Here is a 16628-nt window from a genome sequence, read left to right on the forward strand (position 1 = left end):
TTTAAAACTTCGACCATTCGCCACCTAAAAGCTGCCTAAGGGCTGTTTTAGCCTATGGGGGACCTCCTAGAACCTGCATGGAGGCAATTGGGAGATCAAAGGTCGAAGTAAAAAAAACTTTGAATCGAAGTAGATCAAAGTAGCGCTACTTTGAATTGTACAATTCGAAGTAGGCCCACTTCAACCTCAAAAAACTTTGACCTCCATTCGGTTGGTCTTTTTGAATTCAAAGTTTTTTTTAACTTCGACCTTTGATAAATCTGCCCCTTAAACCTAACTTTATGTGAACCATCCCAATAAGGTTGAGGCTGGCAGAGCAGGGGTTCTATACCTTAGAGCAGAGAGAAGCAATGCAAGCATGAAAATAGTTCCAGGGGGTTGGTTGACAAATAATAATTTGGTAACCTCTATGTGGTCTGGGAGTTTATAGGAGGCTCTGTTTGCCAGCTCACATGGTTTTTATGCAACCAAAACTTGCCTCCAAGGCAATAATTAAAAAATATTCACCTGCTTTAAGGCCACTGGGAGTAACATCCAAGGGGTAGGTGAGCTAAATGTTGTTCACAAGCCACTGGTTGGTGATTGCTGCCTTAAAAGATAGCGTCCTTCCTTTGCCCTTTACATTCTATTCAGAATTAGTTTTGACCAAAAATAGGCACACCCCTATATGTAATAAAAGGCACGAAGGGGCCGATTCACTAAGGGTCGAATATTGAGGGTTAATTAACCCTTGATATTCGACTTAGGAATTAAAATCCTTCGACTTCGAATATTGAAGTTGAAGGATTTAGCGCAGATAGTTTGATCGACCGATCGAACGATAATTCCTTCGATCGAACGATAAAATCCTTTGAATCGAACGATTCGAAGGATTTTAATCCAACTATCAAAGGAATATCCTTCGATCAAAAAAAGTTAGGCAAGCCTATGGGGACCTTCCCCATAGGCTAACATTGACTTCGGTAGCTTTTATTACATAACCCCCATAGTTATGGGGTTACATATTCATGGGGATATGGCTAGGTAATAAATCTATATTCAATAGGAAACTACTTGCTACTACTAACCGAACCTGCAATGTTTCGTAGTAGTGGCTAGTGATGAGTGACATTTTCGCCAGGTGTCACAGTGAAAATGACTCCAATAGACTCCAATGGGTGACAAAAAATTATTGTGCTTCAAAAAAATAAACATTTCTGCCAGTGCATTTAGTGAATTTGTCTGCGTTTTGTATCCGATTCATCTATTGCTAGCAGTGCCAAAGAAGAAAAAAACACCCCCAAAAAAGGGACAAATCCTTCAATTTGATAGTTATACTTTATCCATAGTTTATCCAAGTGATGGGCTTGTACAATTTTACAGAATAGGCATTTTCAGTGTGTCACATGTCATTGAAGGTTAAACATTCCTATATATTTGGAACACTTAATAAAAAAAATGTGGTTTAAGATGGTTACCAGTCAGTTTTGGCTCGATAGCACCAACATCCACATGAAGCCTAAAGATGCCCAACCTGCTGCCCTCTAGTGTTTGGGCCAAACAAATCTGTGCATCCTGAGAGTTGTACTGTGACATTAAATGAGGAGGCAGATTGGACATCTCTTGATTTTGATTTCTGATTAAAAAATATGCTACATTTTTATGTCAAGGTGAAAAGATCTTTTTTTCCATATAACAAAAGAATACAGTTTACATATATAAGCACTTTTTTAATAAACATTTGCCCTTTTCAAAACCAATTTTAGCATAGTTACAGTAGGTGTTCTGTGTGATGGATGAGGTTCTACAATAAGTTATTATACATAGTTTTAACCTTTGTGACATATTATTAATGAAGGCAAGCAAATTACTTTTCCCAGCACATAAAGACACATACAAATGTATTGTGGCACTGCCATTTTACAGTACATTTGTTTTGTTAATGTAAAATAGATGTACTGCCTGTTGGGGAATTCAGAAGGTAACATTTTGACTTTTCATCATATCCGTTTAATTGGTATGTAGTTTAACATACAGAGACAGCAATATTTAATTATGAATGTCTGTTCTTAACAACATTATCCTGCTACTATTAGAAAGCACATGTGTTCAATGGCTTTGTGCATATATTTTTGTTTTGTTTTTTCCTGGAATAATAGTGATAATTCCGTTTTTTTTAGCTATCTAGCTAATACATATAAATTCATAGGTACGGCACATGTTCTCAAGCTTTCATTTCTATGAACATATGAGTTCTCATTTAGCATTTAGAGGTGCTAAGTCACACAACTGTAGTTGCCAGTAACACCCAATCTGGACTTTGCTTTTGTTTTCTAACTTGTAGTAGACTGTTCCACATCAACTGGTTGCTACTGACGATTGCCCTTTTGCAGTTTAGCAACTGTGTTTGTAAATCAATCCCAAAGCATCAGTAATCAGTCTATGCTTTTGTTTCTCTCAAAGTAGCACAACTACAGCTCATCATAATCCATATCTCTGACAGAGACCATATATTTTGTATACAGTAACCTGGTCAAGAGTGATATCAAGTATAAAAAATAACTTAGCTCTGTATCAAATATCAGTTATATGTCTTTATAAATAACAACACAATTAATACACCAAACCATGTTTTTCAGCCATAAAATTTACTTTTTCAGACAAAAGGAGCAAAGAAAACGAACAGAGGGGGGAATCAACCTTTGTGGAACACGTTTTAGTTATCTGTTTCCCATCTTAAAGATCACTTTGCTAAAAGAATTCTGAACGTGGTTTCTATTAGAAAATGTAAACTGTGAATATTACTGTAGATCTGCCATTCAATTCATTCTATAAACTGTACAGTTTGTTAATATTTTATAGGAATTTAAGTGATGTCATAAATCCACTTCCTACAGAGATGTACTGTAAATGCATTATGTTATAAAATATTAACAGGACCACAACCATTACTGTCCTTTTTTACACATCATTGGACAATGGGTATCTCGTGGTGTAGTCTTGTATTTGCCTCCGTACCTTAGAGATGTACTAGTTTAGTCACAGGTGATCTTTAAGATGAAGCATATATGTGAGAAAATGATCACACCAAAGCCATTATCAGTGGAGAAAAAAGCACAATCTCTCATCTGTATTGCTTTAGGATGGGCATAGTATGCATATAAAGTAAGCTTTAACGATTTTATTGTGTGGTGTGAAATCAACAAGAATAGGATGAAACTCAGCTTAAACAAATGATATCCAGAGATGCAAATTACACGGCAGAATATGTTTTGGACATGTGTGTTATTTTATATGTAAACCCTACACTGTAGGTTTGTCTTGGGGTTTTTTTTTTTGTTTTTTGTTTTTTATTTAAGTGGTAGAAAATGTTGGGATATTTTGTCCATGAACATGATCCAAAAGTTTTTTTTTTCTTTACTGAGATCCCCAGAATGCCAATATTTGCAATGCAAACAATTATTAAAACAGCTCCACAGAATGCTTTCATGTTCCTGCCCTTCAGCTACAGGGCACCTCTAAACAGCCGGACAGTCTTTCCAATTTCACAAAACCAATTTGACACAGTGACAGCTGCACTCGGCTGCCTTTACCCAGCAATCCAAGGCGCTAGGTTGCTTCTGTGGATAGAAACAGTGCCAAAAACAGTGCTCTATCAGCTAAATCATTTTCATATTAAATCTCCTGGGTGCGGTGACTGAAACATCAGCTTCCACTACAGCACCATTGTTTTTCCTTGGGACATACTCTAGGTCAATGTTGGCTTTATGCTTTCCTTTTCCACGGCTCCACACGAAAAGCAGTAGGAAACAAAACAAAACCACTCCAAGGAATGTGAAACAACCCATAGCTGTAGAAACCAGGATAGTTTTAAGGTCTAGATTAAAAGTTATGTTTGCATTAGTACCATTCGAGCTGGTTTCATTTAACTCTGTTATAAACATTGGGGTCATATTTGTATAGGAACGATCAGAGATAAATCCTTTGACAGTAAGTGAAGCTGAGAAAGTATCATTTCCTGCAGCATTGCTTGCAACACAAATGTAGGTTCCTGTGTCGTGAATCTGAGCGTATCGGATTTCTAGTGTGCCATTGCCAAGCACTGTGGTTCTTCCATTAGATTTTGAAGAGACTGTCCTTCTACGTGGTGTCATCCATGAAATCATTGGTTGTGGATCTCCATCAGCATTGCAGTTCATCTGCACCCTCTGCCCCTCATCCACATGAACCTGCATCAATTCCCTGTCTCGAATTTTAGGCTTTTTGCAAGTGAAGTAAAAAGATAATACAGCAGCATCTAGCACCTTATATGAACTTTCTTGTAAATTGTCTGGGCTAGAACACATAGGCTGTTGGCTCCCAAAGTGCAACACGGGATGTCTTTGTAGCATCCATATGAGGCGGCAATCACAAACTAGGGGATTATCATCAATGCAAAGAACTTCCAAAGCTTTGGGGGATTGGAAAGCATTCTCTTCTAGAGTTTCCAACAGGTTTTGAGACACATTAAGCAAGCGCAAGAACCGAAGCCCTTGGAAAGCATGTGGCTCTATGGTCCTCAGTTGAGCCCCGACCAAGTGCAGTTCTTGAAGACGCACCAAGTCTGAAAATACACCTGTCTCAATGATATCTATGGGATTATAGGAGAGGTTCAAGTGTGTTAGATAAATTAAGTGTTTTAAAGCATGATACGGTATTGTAGACAAATTGGTATTGGTGACTGAGAGAAATGTGAGGTTCAGACCATAGAAGCTATTAGCAGGCACCACGTCTAAAAGAGGCCAGTAACTGATTTCCAGAATTTTCAGATGAAACAATCTCTTAAAGGCAAATGGAGGCAACACATTAATGTTAAGATATTTCAGATGTAGACTGTAAAGATTGTGAAGGTGTGAAAGAGCATCCGTTGGTACAGCTGTTAAGTTACATTTTTCCAAAGTAAGCTGCTCCAGGCTAACCAATCCACTGAAAGCTCTATGAGAAATATAAACTAATTCATTATCTCCAACTTCAAGGGACTTTAAATTGTGTAGGTCCTGAAACATGTAGTCCAGTAAAATAACTATTTTGTTTTCACTTATATCCAGCATGGTTAAATTGGACAAACCTGTGAACACCCCTAAGGGAACTAGTTTTAATCTATTTCCTTTTAAACTCAATGAACGCAAGTTGAAAAGACTATTGAAAACTCCAGGCTCCACATTTGATATGATGTTGTCACTAAGGTCTATATCCTCTAGCAGAGGGTAGGACATAAAATCCACTGGATTCACACTTTTTAGTTTGTTTTTGCTTAAATCCAGAATTTTTGTCTCGATAGGGATGCCATCTGGCATTGTCCCAAGACGCCTTCGATGGCAGCTGACAGATTTATGTTGTGCTGAGCACTCACACTTTGCTGGACAACCAAAAGCAGATCCCATAAAGACCAAGAGCATGGCCACGAAAAAAAGTATATGCCAATTTGTGGCCGTGTGAAGCATGACTCCTCCCATGAAGAACAACTTTCTGGTCACGGACCTACAAAGAAAAAGAAAGAATTGTTTAAGTTATTTTCTTGTTAAAATTACAAAATTTTAAGATGAGAACAGGTACAATGAGAGAGAGAATGTATAAGTCTCACACCTTTTTCTGTTTTTATGCTCCTTCTGAAGCATAGCATTTGCCTGGCACTGTATCTTCCTTGATTTATAATATAATGACAACGTGAGTCAAATATGTTACAAATAGAGTCATTTATCTAAAATAATTTGAAGGACACTGACTACAGAGTAAGATCTGGAATGGTATCAGATTAAGTGAAAAAATTAAATTTCAGAACTACGAACTTCTTTCTCTTTTTGTAGCAGCTTGTTAAATACTGTATATAAAAAAAGTAATTGAACAGCTAAACTGTTTCTCTATTGCAAGATTTCAAAGTAAGTAGAAAGCTTGTGTAAAACCTCTAAGTAACTAAAATTATCCTATGCAAAAATCAGGTTAAAACAACGATTTTAAATCATTTACTTAGTCCACTTATTCAAATGTATTGTATTTCCATAACCAAAAATATGATTTTACTTTTCTGCAAATTAGAATGAAGGTAAAAATATAATCAATATTAATGGCAAGAATCCTATTCATCTGGTAATTGATACACATTGATAGCAAGTTGGAATACATTAAATACCACTACTAAATACTTCCGTCCAAGAATTCAATTAAAAGAACCATACATTCAACGAATGCCAACATTTATTTCAATTGAAGCCAATAAACATAACTGAGCATTCAGAAACCAAAATAATGACAAACTACCTGCTTTTAATAAGTTCCTTAAAGTGTAAGTTTATGGAAAGTCATCCCTATATTCATCCCTATATTTAATAAAAGGCATTAAGTTTGTCCAGGTGCAGAGACCCATAGCAACCAATAAGATGTTCCCTTTTAAACATATGACCAGGAAATTATACCTACTATTTGCTGGCATGGGTTACTACAGCTGAACAAATGTTAGTGTCTTTTTATTTAATAAATCCTTTAGTAACTTTTTTGTGTCTTATAGTAATTGAACATATTAAATACAGAGGGACATTTATAAAGGCGCAAAGTTGAAAATTATAGCATAGTTCAGGCAGCAGCCCCCCAGTCCACTACTGACAGCATTACTGGAGGCACAGTATTTTTGCAGCCCCTACGATAATCTAAAGTATAACTACTCAATAGAGAAATACGGGATATTGTCCCAAAAGGCTAGTGGTTTGTTTTAAAAGGAAAAAGATGTACTGTAGGTCTCTATAAAAATACATTGCACGAAACAGCTCATACTGTATGTAAAACCCTACTTCACCATTGTCACGATAACATATTTTTTTCTTAGTATGTCCCATTGGGTAATCCTAAATAGAAAATTAGAAAATTGCCATAAGGGCCGCCCCCTGAGATCCTACGATTCACACACAAACAAACAATACATGTTAGGTCACATGAGCCAATTAATGGACAAAATGTTATCCTTAGCTTCCGCACTTCTTCCCATTACAGGTAGAGATGCAGTAGTTCTGGTCAGGTGATCTTGGGGGCAGCACAAAGAATAACATAAAATGGTGGCTGAAGGGAAAAGATGTAAAAGGGCAATATGTACTTTAATATATATTACAGTTTGGTAAGACTCTTTAATATGCCACTTCATTTTATATAAACTATATTTTGCTTAAGTTTAGTTTTATAATGTTTTATACACCATCAAACTGTACATGTGGTAAGAACACAAACACTCTTGAAATATTTTTTAGCCATTGATTTCAATGTTAAAATTTGTTTATCTAGCACTACTAAAAAGGTTAGTGCAGGCGCAGAGGGCCTCGCAGACAGCATGCTTTCAAGTCACAGCATGAGGTTGTTGCTTACTGCTCTGCTGATAGAGGGGTTTTGGCACTACTAGACATACAATCCATTAGCAGCAGCCCCAGATTAAATTTAGATTAAGAAATGCTGAAAATGCACTTGAAAAAATATTACTCATTGACTTAACTTTAACACCAAATTAAGCAATACTTAGGAGGTTATTTATCAAAGTTCAAATTTATCTGAATATGTTCTGCTACAAACTGCGATCAAATCCCCTCAGGTTTTTTTATGCTTGTTTATTAAATTTTTTCGAAATTTTGCTTTGAGGAAAAAAAACTGATTTTTTGCGATTTTTTTTGCATTTTTCCATCCGATTTTCAGGAATTTCACAATTTTTCGGAATTTTCACCAGAAAAATCCAAAAACGTTGTGGTATTGCACGAAACCTAGCGCACATCAAAAAATCAAATGGGACTTCTATTGACTTATATGCAACCTCGACAGGTCTGAGATGCCTGATTTTCAGATTCTGACTTTTCCATCCTCAGGGTTTAATAAATTCAAAAAATGCATGCTTTTTTAAAAGTCAGATTTTATAAAAAAAAAAAAAATCACACATTTTTCGTAATTTTTACATTCCGAGTTTAGTAAATAAACCCCCTAAATGTTATGCACACATTATTTAATAAAAAAAGACTCCTATATATGGTTAAGAGTGCTGGGCCAAATATTGAACATCCAAGTGCGGGTCCTTGACAAAATACTAAAAAACCCGGTGACTATTTAGTCCCAGATGCATAAACGTAGTGAACAATCTATATAGAACTATTAAAGGTCTTAGAATCCATGTAGGTATCACCAGATAATCAATGTTCCTCTGTTTTAAGTATTAATTATGGGGGTTAGTAGTTGGAAACTACTTGAGTAACTGTCTGGCAGTTCACATTCTCTGCGTGCCCGTCTCTGACTCCTTAAACAATGTTGCATGGCAACTGATTAACCAACCTGGAAGAGAACTGACTCCTGCTACACTATTTGGATTCTGACGAATCTCTGAATCCTGAACTCAGCAGAACACTGAACCAAATCCTAATTTGTCTATGCAAATTAGGGGTGGGAAGGGGAAAACATTTTTTACTTCCTTGTTTTGTGACATGTCACTCGATTTCCCTCCCCGTCCCTAATTTGCATATGCAAATTAGGACTCGGATTTGGTTAGGCCAGGCAGAAGGATTCACCCGAATCAGAATCCTGCTGAAAAAAATCCTTATATAGAAACCTAAATGCAACAACAGTTATTAACAACAGCAGTGACTAAGTTCTTTGAGGTCAAACCATAACATCTTAATATTCAGCTTCAGCAAAATATAAGCAATAGATCAGCAGCAATTGAGATCATCATTCAAATTTTTGCTGAATAATTGAATGCAATTGAAAACAAAGCTGACATTTAACTTTACCTTTGGTTATTAAATAAGATTATGAATGATGAAAATTCTCAGGAGCTCATCTGCCACCTATATCTGCACTGATGCTTTCTTTCCTTTTTTTGTTCTTGATAAGCTGACACAGAGAGGGGCACATACCCTAACTATAAACAATACACATTAGGGAGGGGTACATGAATCAGATGGCTATGGAGAAAATATTGTTTAATTAAAGAGTCTGTAGATTGACTAATTAATGTAAAATGGATATTATATTGATACATAATTAATTTTACAAACAATAACTCTTTTAAGGATATTTCATGTATTCAAACTTAAATCCAACCAATAGAGTTTTATCATAAAAAAGTCTCTGTTGAAACGGAACAAATTTGATTGCTTTAAAAAAAAAAAAAACAATATGGATGCTCAAAGCCAACCAACAACTCTGTGCTGAAAAAAACATCATTCTGAACATAGTAACATGGCAAAATATTTAGCTAAACCAGTTAAAAAAATATAAAAGGGAATATAATTTCCATATTCATATAGTTGCCCTATAAAGCTTTAATATTGCATTGTGCTGGCAATCATCCCTTTTCAAAATAGCTGTCTGTATAAATGAGTGAAAGTTGCCATAAAGCTTTGTAGTGATAACCTGAAAATCCAAAACACAAAGCAATGTCTTTATGCAATATTTTCTCTTTGTGACCCATGGGCTGTGAAAATACATTAAGGTAGTGATTTATCAATGTTTGAAATTATTGCTGCAATTCAGTTTTTTTTTTAACTTTTGCTTTTAAAAACAAATGTTAAGGTATTTGAACTATTCTTCACTTATTCATTTGATAAAAACTTTTATATTTGGATTTTTTATTGCAATACATTAAGTAAACATTTAAGGTATCCTAAAGTACATATTTTGCCATGATCATACCAAAGCATACTATAGCTGTAATCAAATTCTTCATAGATACCATCAATGGACTGCACATTTCCTTTTTTTTATGTATGAGACACTCAACTGGCTAAGTACAATAGTTCATGCAGATCGTTTGTGTTTAATAAGACATGCTGACTGCAGACATGCACAGGCTCTATTAGGCCTCAGCAATATGGATTCCCATATGTTTCCTGCATTACATGACTGATCAGCTTAGGGAAGGACCATATGATGAAATAAATAGAGTTGGCCCTTTCACATGCACACTAACTGCTTTTCAACACTAGCACAGAACTAAAATGACCTGAAGGAAAAACTGATTTTCTTCTATTCATTTGTGAGTGCTTCAATGGACAAAATAATAATTTGGCATCAAATCAAAGTAAATATTGAATTAGATTTTTTGTAAATCTATAAGATCAAGACCACAAACCTATGAGAACATTTAGGGGCAAATTTACTTATGGTCGAATATCGAGGGTTAATTAACCCTCGACGATATTTGACTGCCGAATGGAAATCCTTCGACTTCGAATATCGAAGTCGAAGGATTTACCGCAATTCGTTCGATCGAACGATTAAATCCTTAGAATCGTTCGCTTGGAAGGATTTTAATCCATCGATCAAACGATTTTTCTGCGACCTAAAAATTGTTCAAAAGCCTATTGGGACCTTCCCCATAGGCTAACATTGACTTTGGTAGGTTTTAGGTGGCGAACTAGGGGGTCGAAGTTTTTTTTTTAAAGAGACAGTACTTCGACTATCGAATGGTCTAATAGTCGAACGATTTTTAGTTTGAATCGTTCGATTCAAAGTCGTAGTCGAAGGTCGAAGTAGCCCATTCGATGGTCGAAGTAGCCAAAAAAATCATTCGAAATTCGACGTTTTTTTATTCTATTCCTTCACTCGAGCTAAAGTTTATTTAACACAAGCTACATGGATTCTGAACTCACAAACAGTCAGAACTCTGAAGAAACGAATCACATTGTTTTGACAGACTTGTAAAAAGGGAGCTCTTACTGCCAAGCAGGTGGCTCTGCCCTCAAGGCCAGGGTACTAGTGACCAAGGCTAGCTTGAGAACAGAATCCATCCAAGTCAGGGAGTCTCACAGGGGAATCTGCATACACAGAATTGTATTCTCTGTCACTGTTCAGGCACAAAACACCTCAAGCTTTTCCCCAACTTAATGCTTAAGGCAATTAAATTCAACATGTTTAATTCATCATGGTAGTAAGGGTGTAGTATAAGTAGAGCACCGGTCTATAGTAATATCAGGTATAAATAATACTTTACATCAATACTGACGACAGTTTGCAATAGCAACACACTCTTTTTTTATTTTAAAATATGAATGCTTTTTAGAGAGAGTAGATACATTTCCTTTATTAGAAAAATTAGAAAACGGATACACACATATGCACACAAGTTGAGCTGTAGGAATTCTTTGTTTCCAACCTAAATGCCATGCTGCCAGCTGTTCAATGCAGAGCTTGTGTAGCAAATCCGTCAGTCAAGTTTAAAAAACGAAATCACCGGGGCCTTTCTCTGTTCCCTTTGAACTGTCATTGCTACAGTGGAAATTCTGCAGCCTAGAAGCAGAGCTGCAGGCATCATTGTTTGTTTTGTGTTTCATTTTAGAAAGAAAATAATGAAATAAGATTTTACCAACTGAATTTTAAAACCCCCTAAAATATATAGGGGCAAATTTACTAAAGGGTGAAGTGGCTAACACTAGCGAAAATTCGTCAGCATGATGTTATTTCGTAACTTCGCCGATTTACTAACGGGTGCTGACATAAATCCGCTAGTGAAGTGGACCTACTCTAGCGCTACTTCGCACCCTTACACCAGGCGAAGTTGTGCTATGGCGAAGGGACGTAACTACGCTAATTCTCTAACTCACTCATTTTACTGAACATTACCTCTTGCGCCAGACTTGCCTTCGCCACCTCAGACCAGGCGAAGTGCAATAGAGTGTATAGGGCTTGCTTCGAAAAAAGTTGAAATTTTTTCTAAGTCCCAAAAAACGCTGGCATTTTTTACTTTTTTAAGGGTGATTTCCTAACATATGGCACCTAAACTATACAGTGGGCACATGTATAGGGCAAAATAGCAACTCTATTTTATTTTATGAAGCTTTCCCAGGCTTGTGTAGTGTAATGTACATATACGTCCATTGTACTTTAACTTGGCGCCGTATGCAAATTAGGCATCGCTAGCGTATCTTCGCTTTGCCTGACAAATTAACGGTAGCACAACTTCGCTACCTTTCGTCTCCGTGAGCGCAACTTCGGATTTTAGTGAATTAGCACCACCCTGGTGAAGTGCGGTGAAGCCAACGCTGGCCAGGTTCGCAGGTAGCTTATAGATTTTATTTCTATTTGACTGTATAGTCTCAGAAAGATTTTTTTTTTACGCAGCCATGAGGTACAGTTAACTTAACTACAAAGGGATAGGTCGGGCACTAGTTGATGGCTCCATCATTGGTTGGCCTCAAAGGTTACATGATAAGTGGAGAAAACATGGAATATATATATATATATATATATATATATATATATATATATATATATATATAGTGGTAGAATGACCCCAGAGAAGGGTAAAAAGGTGTGTTTTGCCCCCTGTAGGAGTTGGCAGCTGCAAGCGAATGGTCTCTCTCTTTAAAGGATTTTGCTGGTTGGCCGTGGAAGCTATAGTGCTCAGGGAGAAACAGGCAATACATTCCAGTAGTCCAGTTGTGTTGGAGCTCACTTTCCACAGGAAGGCTGTCCTATGGAAAGGTATTTAATCCTAGTTAATTGTTAGGAAGGTCTCTCTGAGCAGGGCACAGAATAGGAAGGTTACCTGTCTCCCAGAAGGGCTGGGAGTGCTGCTTGCCACTGCAAGGGAGACATGACCATGTGGTTGAGAGTCTAAAGTGATTGAGGAAAGCCAGAAGATGAGCCAGGCCAGAAGCTGGTGAATTTGTGTCCCAGGAGGGGAAAGTCAGCAGGGCTTAGTGAGAAGCCTGAATATACCAGAGGAGTGGAAGCCACCCTGTATGGTCGAGAACCCCAGAGTGGGGAAAAGTTTGAATGCATGCTGTTAAAACGCTAATGAACTGTATGCCAGTGACTTTGTGTTGGAAAAAGTCTTGTGAATAAACCTGTGTTTTTGCCTTAAGACGCTGTGTCCCTGTCTTTATGCTCCCGATCATCTGCTTGTATATATGTCACCCAAGACAAGGCAGAGTATTACAGCAATATCCTCTGCAAGGTGAGAATGGATGAAGACTGTCACCCTAGTTATCCTAGCAGCTAGTGTACTGCTTTACAGTACTGTATATCATTGTTCATTTTCTCAGCATTCACTATTATTATACTCCCCGACTTCCAGCCCTCCCTTGCTGCTACGCCACGCTTTATTATGAGGGTAATTCAACAGTCTTTAATACAAGAACACAATCAAGAGGTCCAATAAAAGTATAGTAATTAATAAACAGCTATCCTATTTGTTATACTCTCTATGATATTCTCAGTCTCTAAACAACCATTTCTATAAGGTGCAATTGTCCTTGGGGTCTCTCCTGCTTCCTTTACACAAGTTAAGATTAACATAAGCTTTATCATTCACATTCTCTACAATGGTGATAGGAACTCCGTGGAATTCTATGGGGCAGAGGTGGTGCATTCATGCCACATGTACTTGTAGCAGTGAATACGTTAATAGGCAAGGGAGTTTATCTCATCTATGGTGAAGCTATCTCATAGGTCTTCAGCCCCATATGCTGCATTTCTTCTAAAAAAGACCATTTTAGATGTTTTTTCCTGTCACTTATCTAACTGCAAACCAATTTACACTAAAACAGCCTTTTTTTTGTGCTCATATTCATTGAATCCCCAACACACAGGTCTGGCTCTGGGGAGTTTAGCACTGAAATAAAATGAGCAAGAGTGTGACTTAAGCACCCCCACTGCCTGTTTAACATATTGCTCATATATTAAGTATGACAGAGCAGGTATCCCAAAAGGATATCATCACATACAGGGGAGGTTTTTTTTTTTAAATCTACCCCCATACTAAAACACAATAGTCTACTTATATAAGGATGAGGGTCTCTGTGTAAACTGTATATACATTATTTATAAAGCCTGCTAAATGAACACAAATAAGATTTCAATATCTTTCCTTGTATTATACCATTAATTTACACATTTAGGGGCACATTCACTAAGCTCGGGTGAATGAATAGAGGGAAAAAAACTCGAATTTCGAGGAGTTTTTGTGCTCCTCGACTATCGAATTGGCGTAAATTCGCCTGAGTAGAATGATTCGAATAGATTGAGCGAAAAAACGCGGCGACTATTCGCCCATTCGATAGTCAAAGTACTGTCTCTTTTAAAAATCATTCGACTGCCTACTTCACCAGATTAAACCTACCGAATTGCTTTAAAAGCCTATGGGAAAGTGCCATGGGCTTTTTTTCTAAGTTTTTGATCGAATAAAAAGGCATTCGATCGATCATTCGATCAAATGAAAATCCTTCGATCGAATATTCGATTGCTCGACTATTCGTCGGGCGAATATTCGCCCATTCGACTATACGCCAGCGTGTAAATTCGCCTGAATTCCCTATTCGATTCTATATATATATATATATATATATATATATATATATATATATATATATATATATATATATATATATATATATATAGTCAATGGAGGAGCCGGCACTCTCGTCAAACGGTTCAACATTGCCTGGGTACAGTGTCCAAAATTTTTGAAATATTTATCCCACAAAGAAGGTCCGCACTCTCAGGACTTAAATTGAAAAAATGTTTTTATTAACTAAACGACTAACGTTTCGGCCTCTCCGAGGCCTTTCTCAAAGTGACAATAGGCAATAAGAGAATGCATATTTATACCTATGATGGCGGGAAAAAAAGACCCAATTGGCTAACGTCATCATCATCATCACTATGCGTCAATTAGTTAAATTACATAAAAAATTGGTATTATTACTTAACAAAATTAATATAAAAATAAATACAGCGAAATCCACGTTTATATTAAAAACCCCCTATTGGGCGAACCACACAATTAAAATAATGTATTTTGTAACAATTATTGGTCTTCATTGTAACTCTCTGAAATTCACAGCGCAAATGGTTACTAATGTTACAAATACCTACACATGAGTCAAGATCAAAGGTCTGTATTAGGAACCAATCTATTTGCTTAGATATAGGTGTGGTGAAACTGGTGCATGGAAAAGATCAAATTTATATTACCTAGATCTAAAAAAGGGTAATACCTTATGTAACATACCAAAAAGTTAAGCCATTAACCCGTTAGTGTTATATCAAATTAACCTGTAACGCACCAAAGCATCCAGAGAGTCTAAACGCCTAGTGTGCATCTCGAAGGCAAGAAAAACTTTTTTTAGAAAAAGAAGAGGATTTAGTTACAAACGTAGTATTCACCCTACAAGTGAACAAAAATATCTACTATTATGTGTAATAATAAATCAATAAAATATATCAATAAAATATTCATATAAGGTGTCTCAAGCCTGTCTAAAAATATAGCTAAAATGTATACCCAGTCGGGCCATTAATGTGCACAAAATATATAAAAAACTCAAAAAGATCAAAAAAATCAAAATGAAAAAATCAAAGTCACAAAGTCAAGATAGTAATGTGTAAAGGGTCACTGAAACTTGATTCTAATGTCCGTATAAGTGTAGACAAAAGGTGTAGTCATCTGGACATCAAAGGGAAAGGGGCTTGCAATCTTGGTCACGGGGGCTGTATTATCTAAACTTTCACATGTAGTGCAGCAGTAAATCCATCGGGGACTAGCAGCTGGCGATGTAAAGTGCCGGTGCCTCATACGGCCGTATGAAAGTGCCAAAATACATTATTTTAATTGTGTGGTTCGCCCAATAGGGGGTTTTTAATATAAATGTGGATTTCGCTGTATTTATTTTTATATTAATTTTGTTAAGTAATAATACCAATTTTTTATGTAATTTAACTAATTGACGCATAGTGATGATGATGATGACGTTAGCCAATTGGGTCTTTTTTTCCCGCCATCATAGGTATATAATGCATTCTCTTATTGCCTATTGTCACTTTGAGAAAGGCCTCGGAGAGGCCGAAACGTTAGTCGTTTAGTTAATAAAAACATTTTTTCAATTTAAGTCCTGAGAGTGCGGACCTTCTTTGTGGGATATATATATATATATATATATATATAACAACCAAGGGGTCGGTGCACAAAGAGCACAAAATGGATGCCTAGGTGCTGGAGCAATTAAACATAGTATGGAGGTAACAAGAAGAGCCCGCACACACAGGACTTGAGTGAAGAAAAAAATTTCGTTTATTCAACGTTTCGGCCCAGTCACATGACATGACTTCCTGAAGACGGCTCATGTGACTGGGCCGAAACGTTAAATAAACGAAAAATTTTTCTTCACTCAAGTCCTGTGTGTGCGGGCTCTTCTTGTTACCTCCTATATATATATATATATATATATATATATATATATATATATATATATATATATATATATATATATATATATATATCACATATGTCAATATTATATATATTCCAACAAGTGAGTGTTTGATGTAAGAAGGTACATTTTTGCCCTTCCCAGCATCAAGATTAAGGATAGCATATTTGACTTTGGCTCTGTGCTTTTTCTGCAAATTGCTGACAGTTCTTTAGAAACAAGCTTGCTATTGTTTCCTAGCAATAGCAGCATTGTGGAACTCCAGAGATATTCCTCTGTGAGCATGGAAAAGACACAAGATGGAGAATTTAGAAGCTAACAATAAAAAAAGAGATTTGGTAGTAAGCTGAAATCAGCATGAGCTAGCAAACTACACTATATTGCTTTAGCACAATACAATGCTGGGCTTAAAATAATCATCAGGTACTTTAATGACAG

General features: G+C 36.5%; 1 protein-coding gene across 5 annotated transcripts in view; it reads right to left on the reverse strand.

The window, feature by feature from the left end:
* Window positions 1–2560: 2560 nt before the first annotated feature.
* Window positions 2561–16628, reverse strand: part of lingo2.S (leucine rich repeat and Ig domain containing 2 S homeolog) — a 723222-nt gene continuing 709154 nt past the window's right edge. For all 5 annotated transcript variants that reach the window (XM_041580103.1, XM_041580104.1, XM_041580101.1 and 2 more), the window contains one exon: window positions 2561–5499. In XM_041580103.1, the coding sequence (XP_041436037.1) occupies window positions 3639–5474 (1836 nt within the window). In that variant the 5' untranslated portion in view covers window positions 5475–5499 and the 3' untranslated portion in view covers window positions 2561–3638. The remainder of the gene's footprint in view (window positions 5500–16628) is intronic.

The sequence above is a fragment of the Xenopus laevis genome, chromosome 1S, assembly GCF_017654675.1.
Source record: "Xenopus laevis strain J_2021 chromosome 1S, Xenopus_laevis_v10.1, whole genome shotgun sequence".
Classification (NCBI taxonomy): domain Eukaryota; kingdom Metazoa; phylum Chordata; class Amphibia; order Anura; family Pipidae; genus Xenopus; species Xenopus laevis.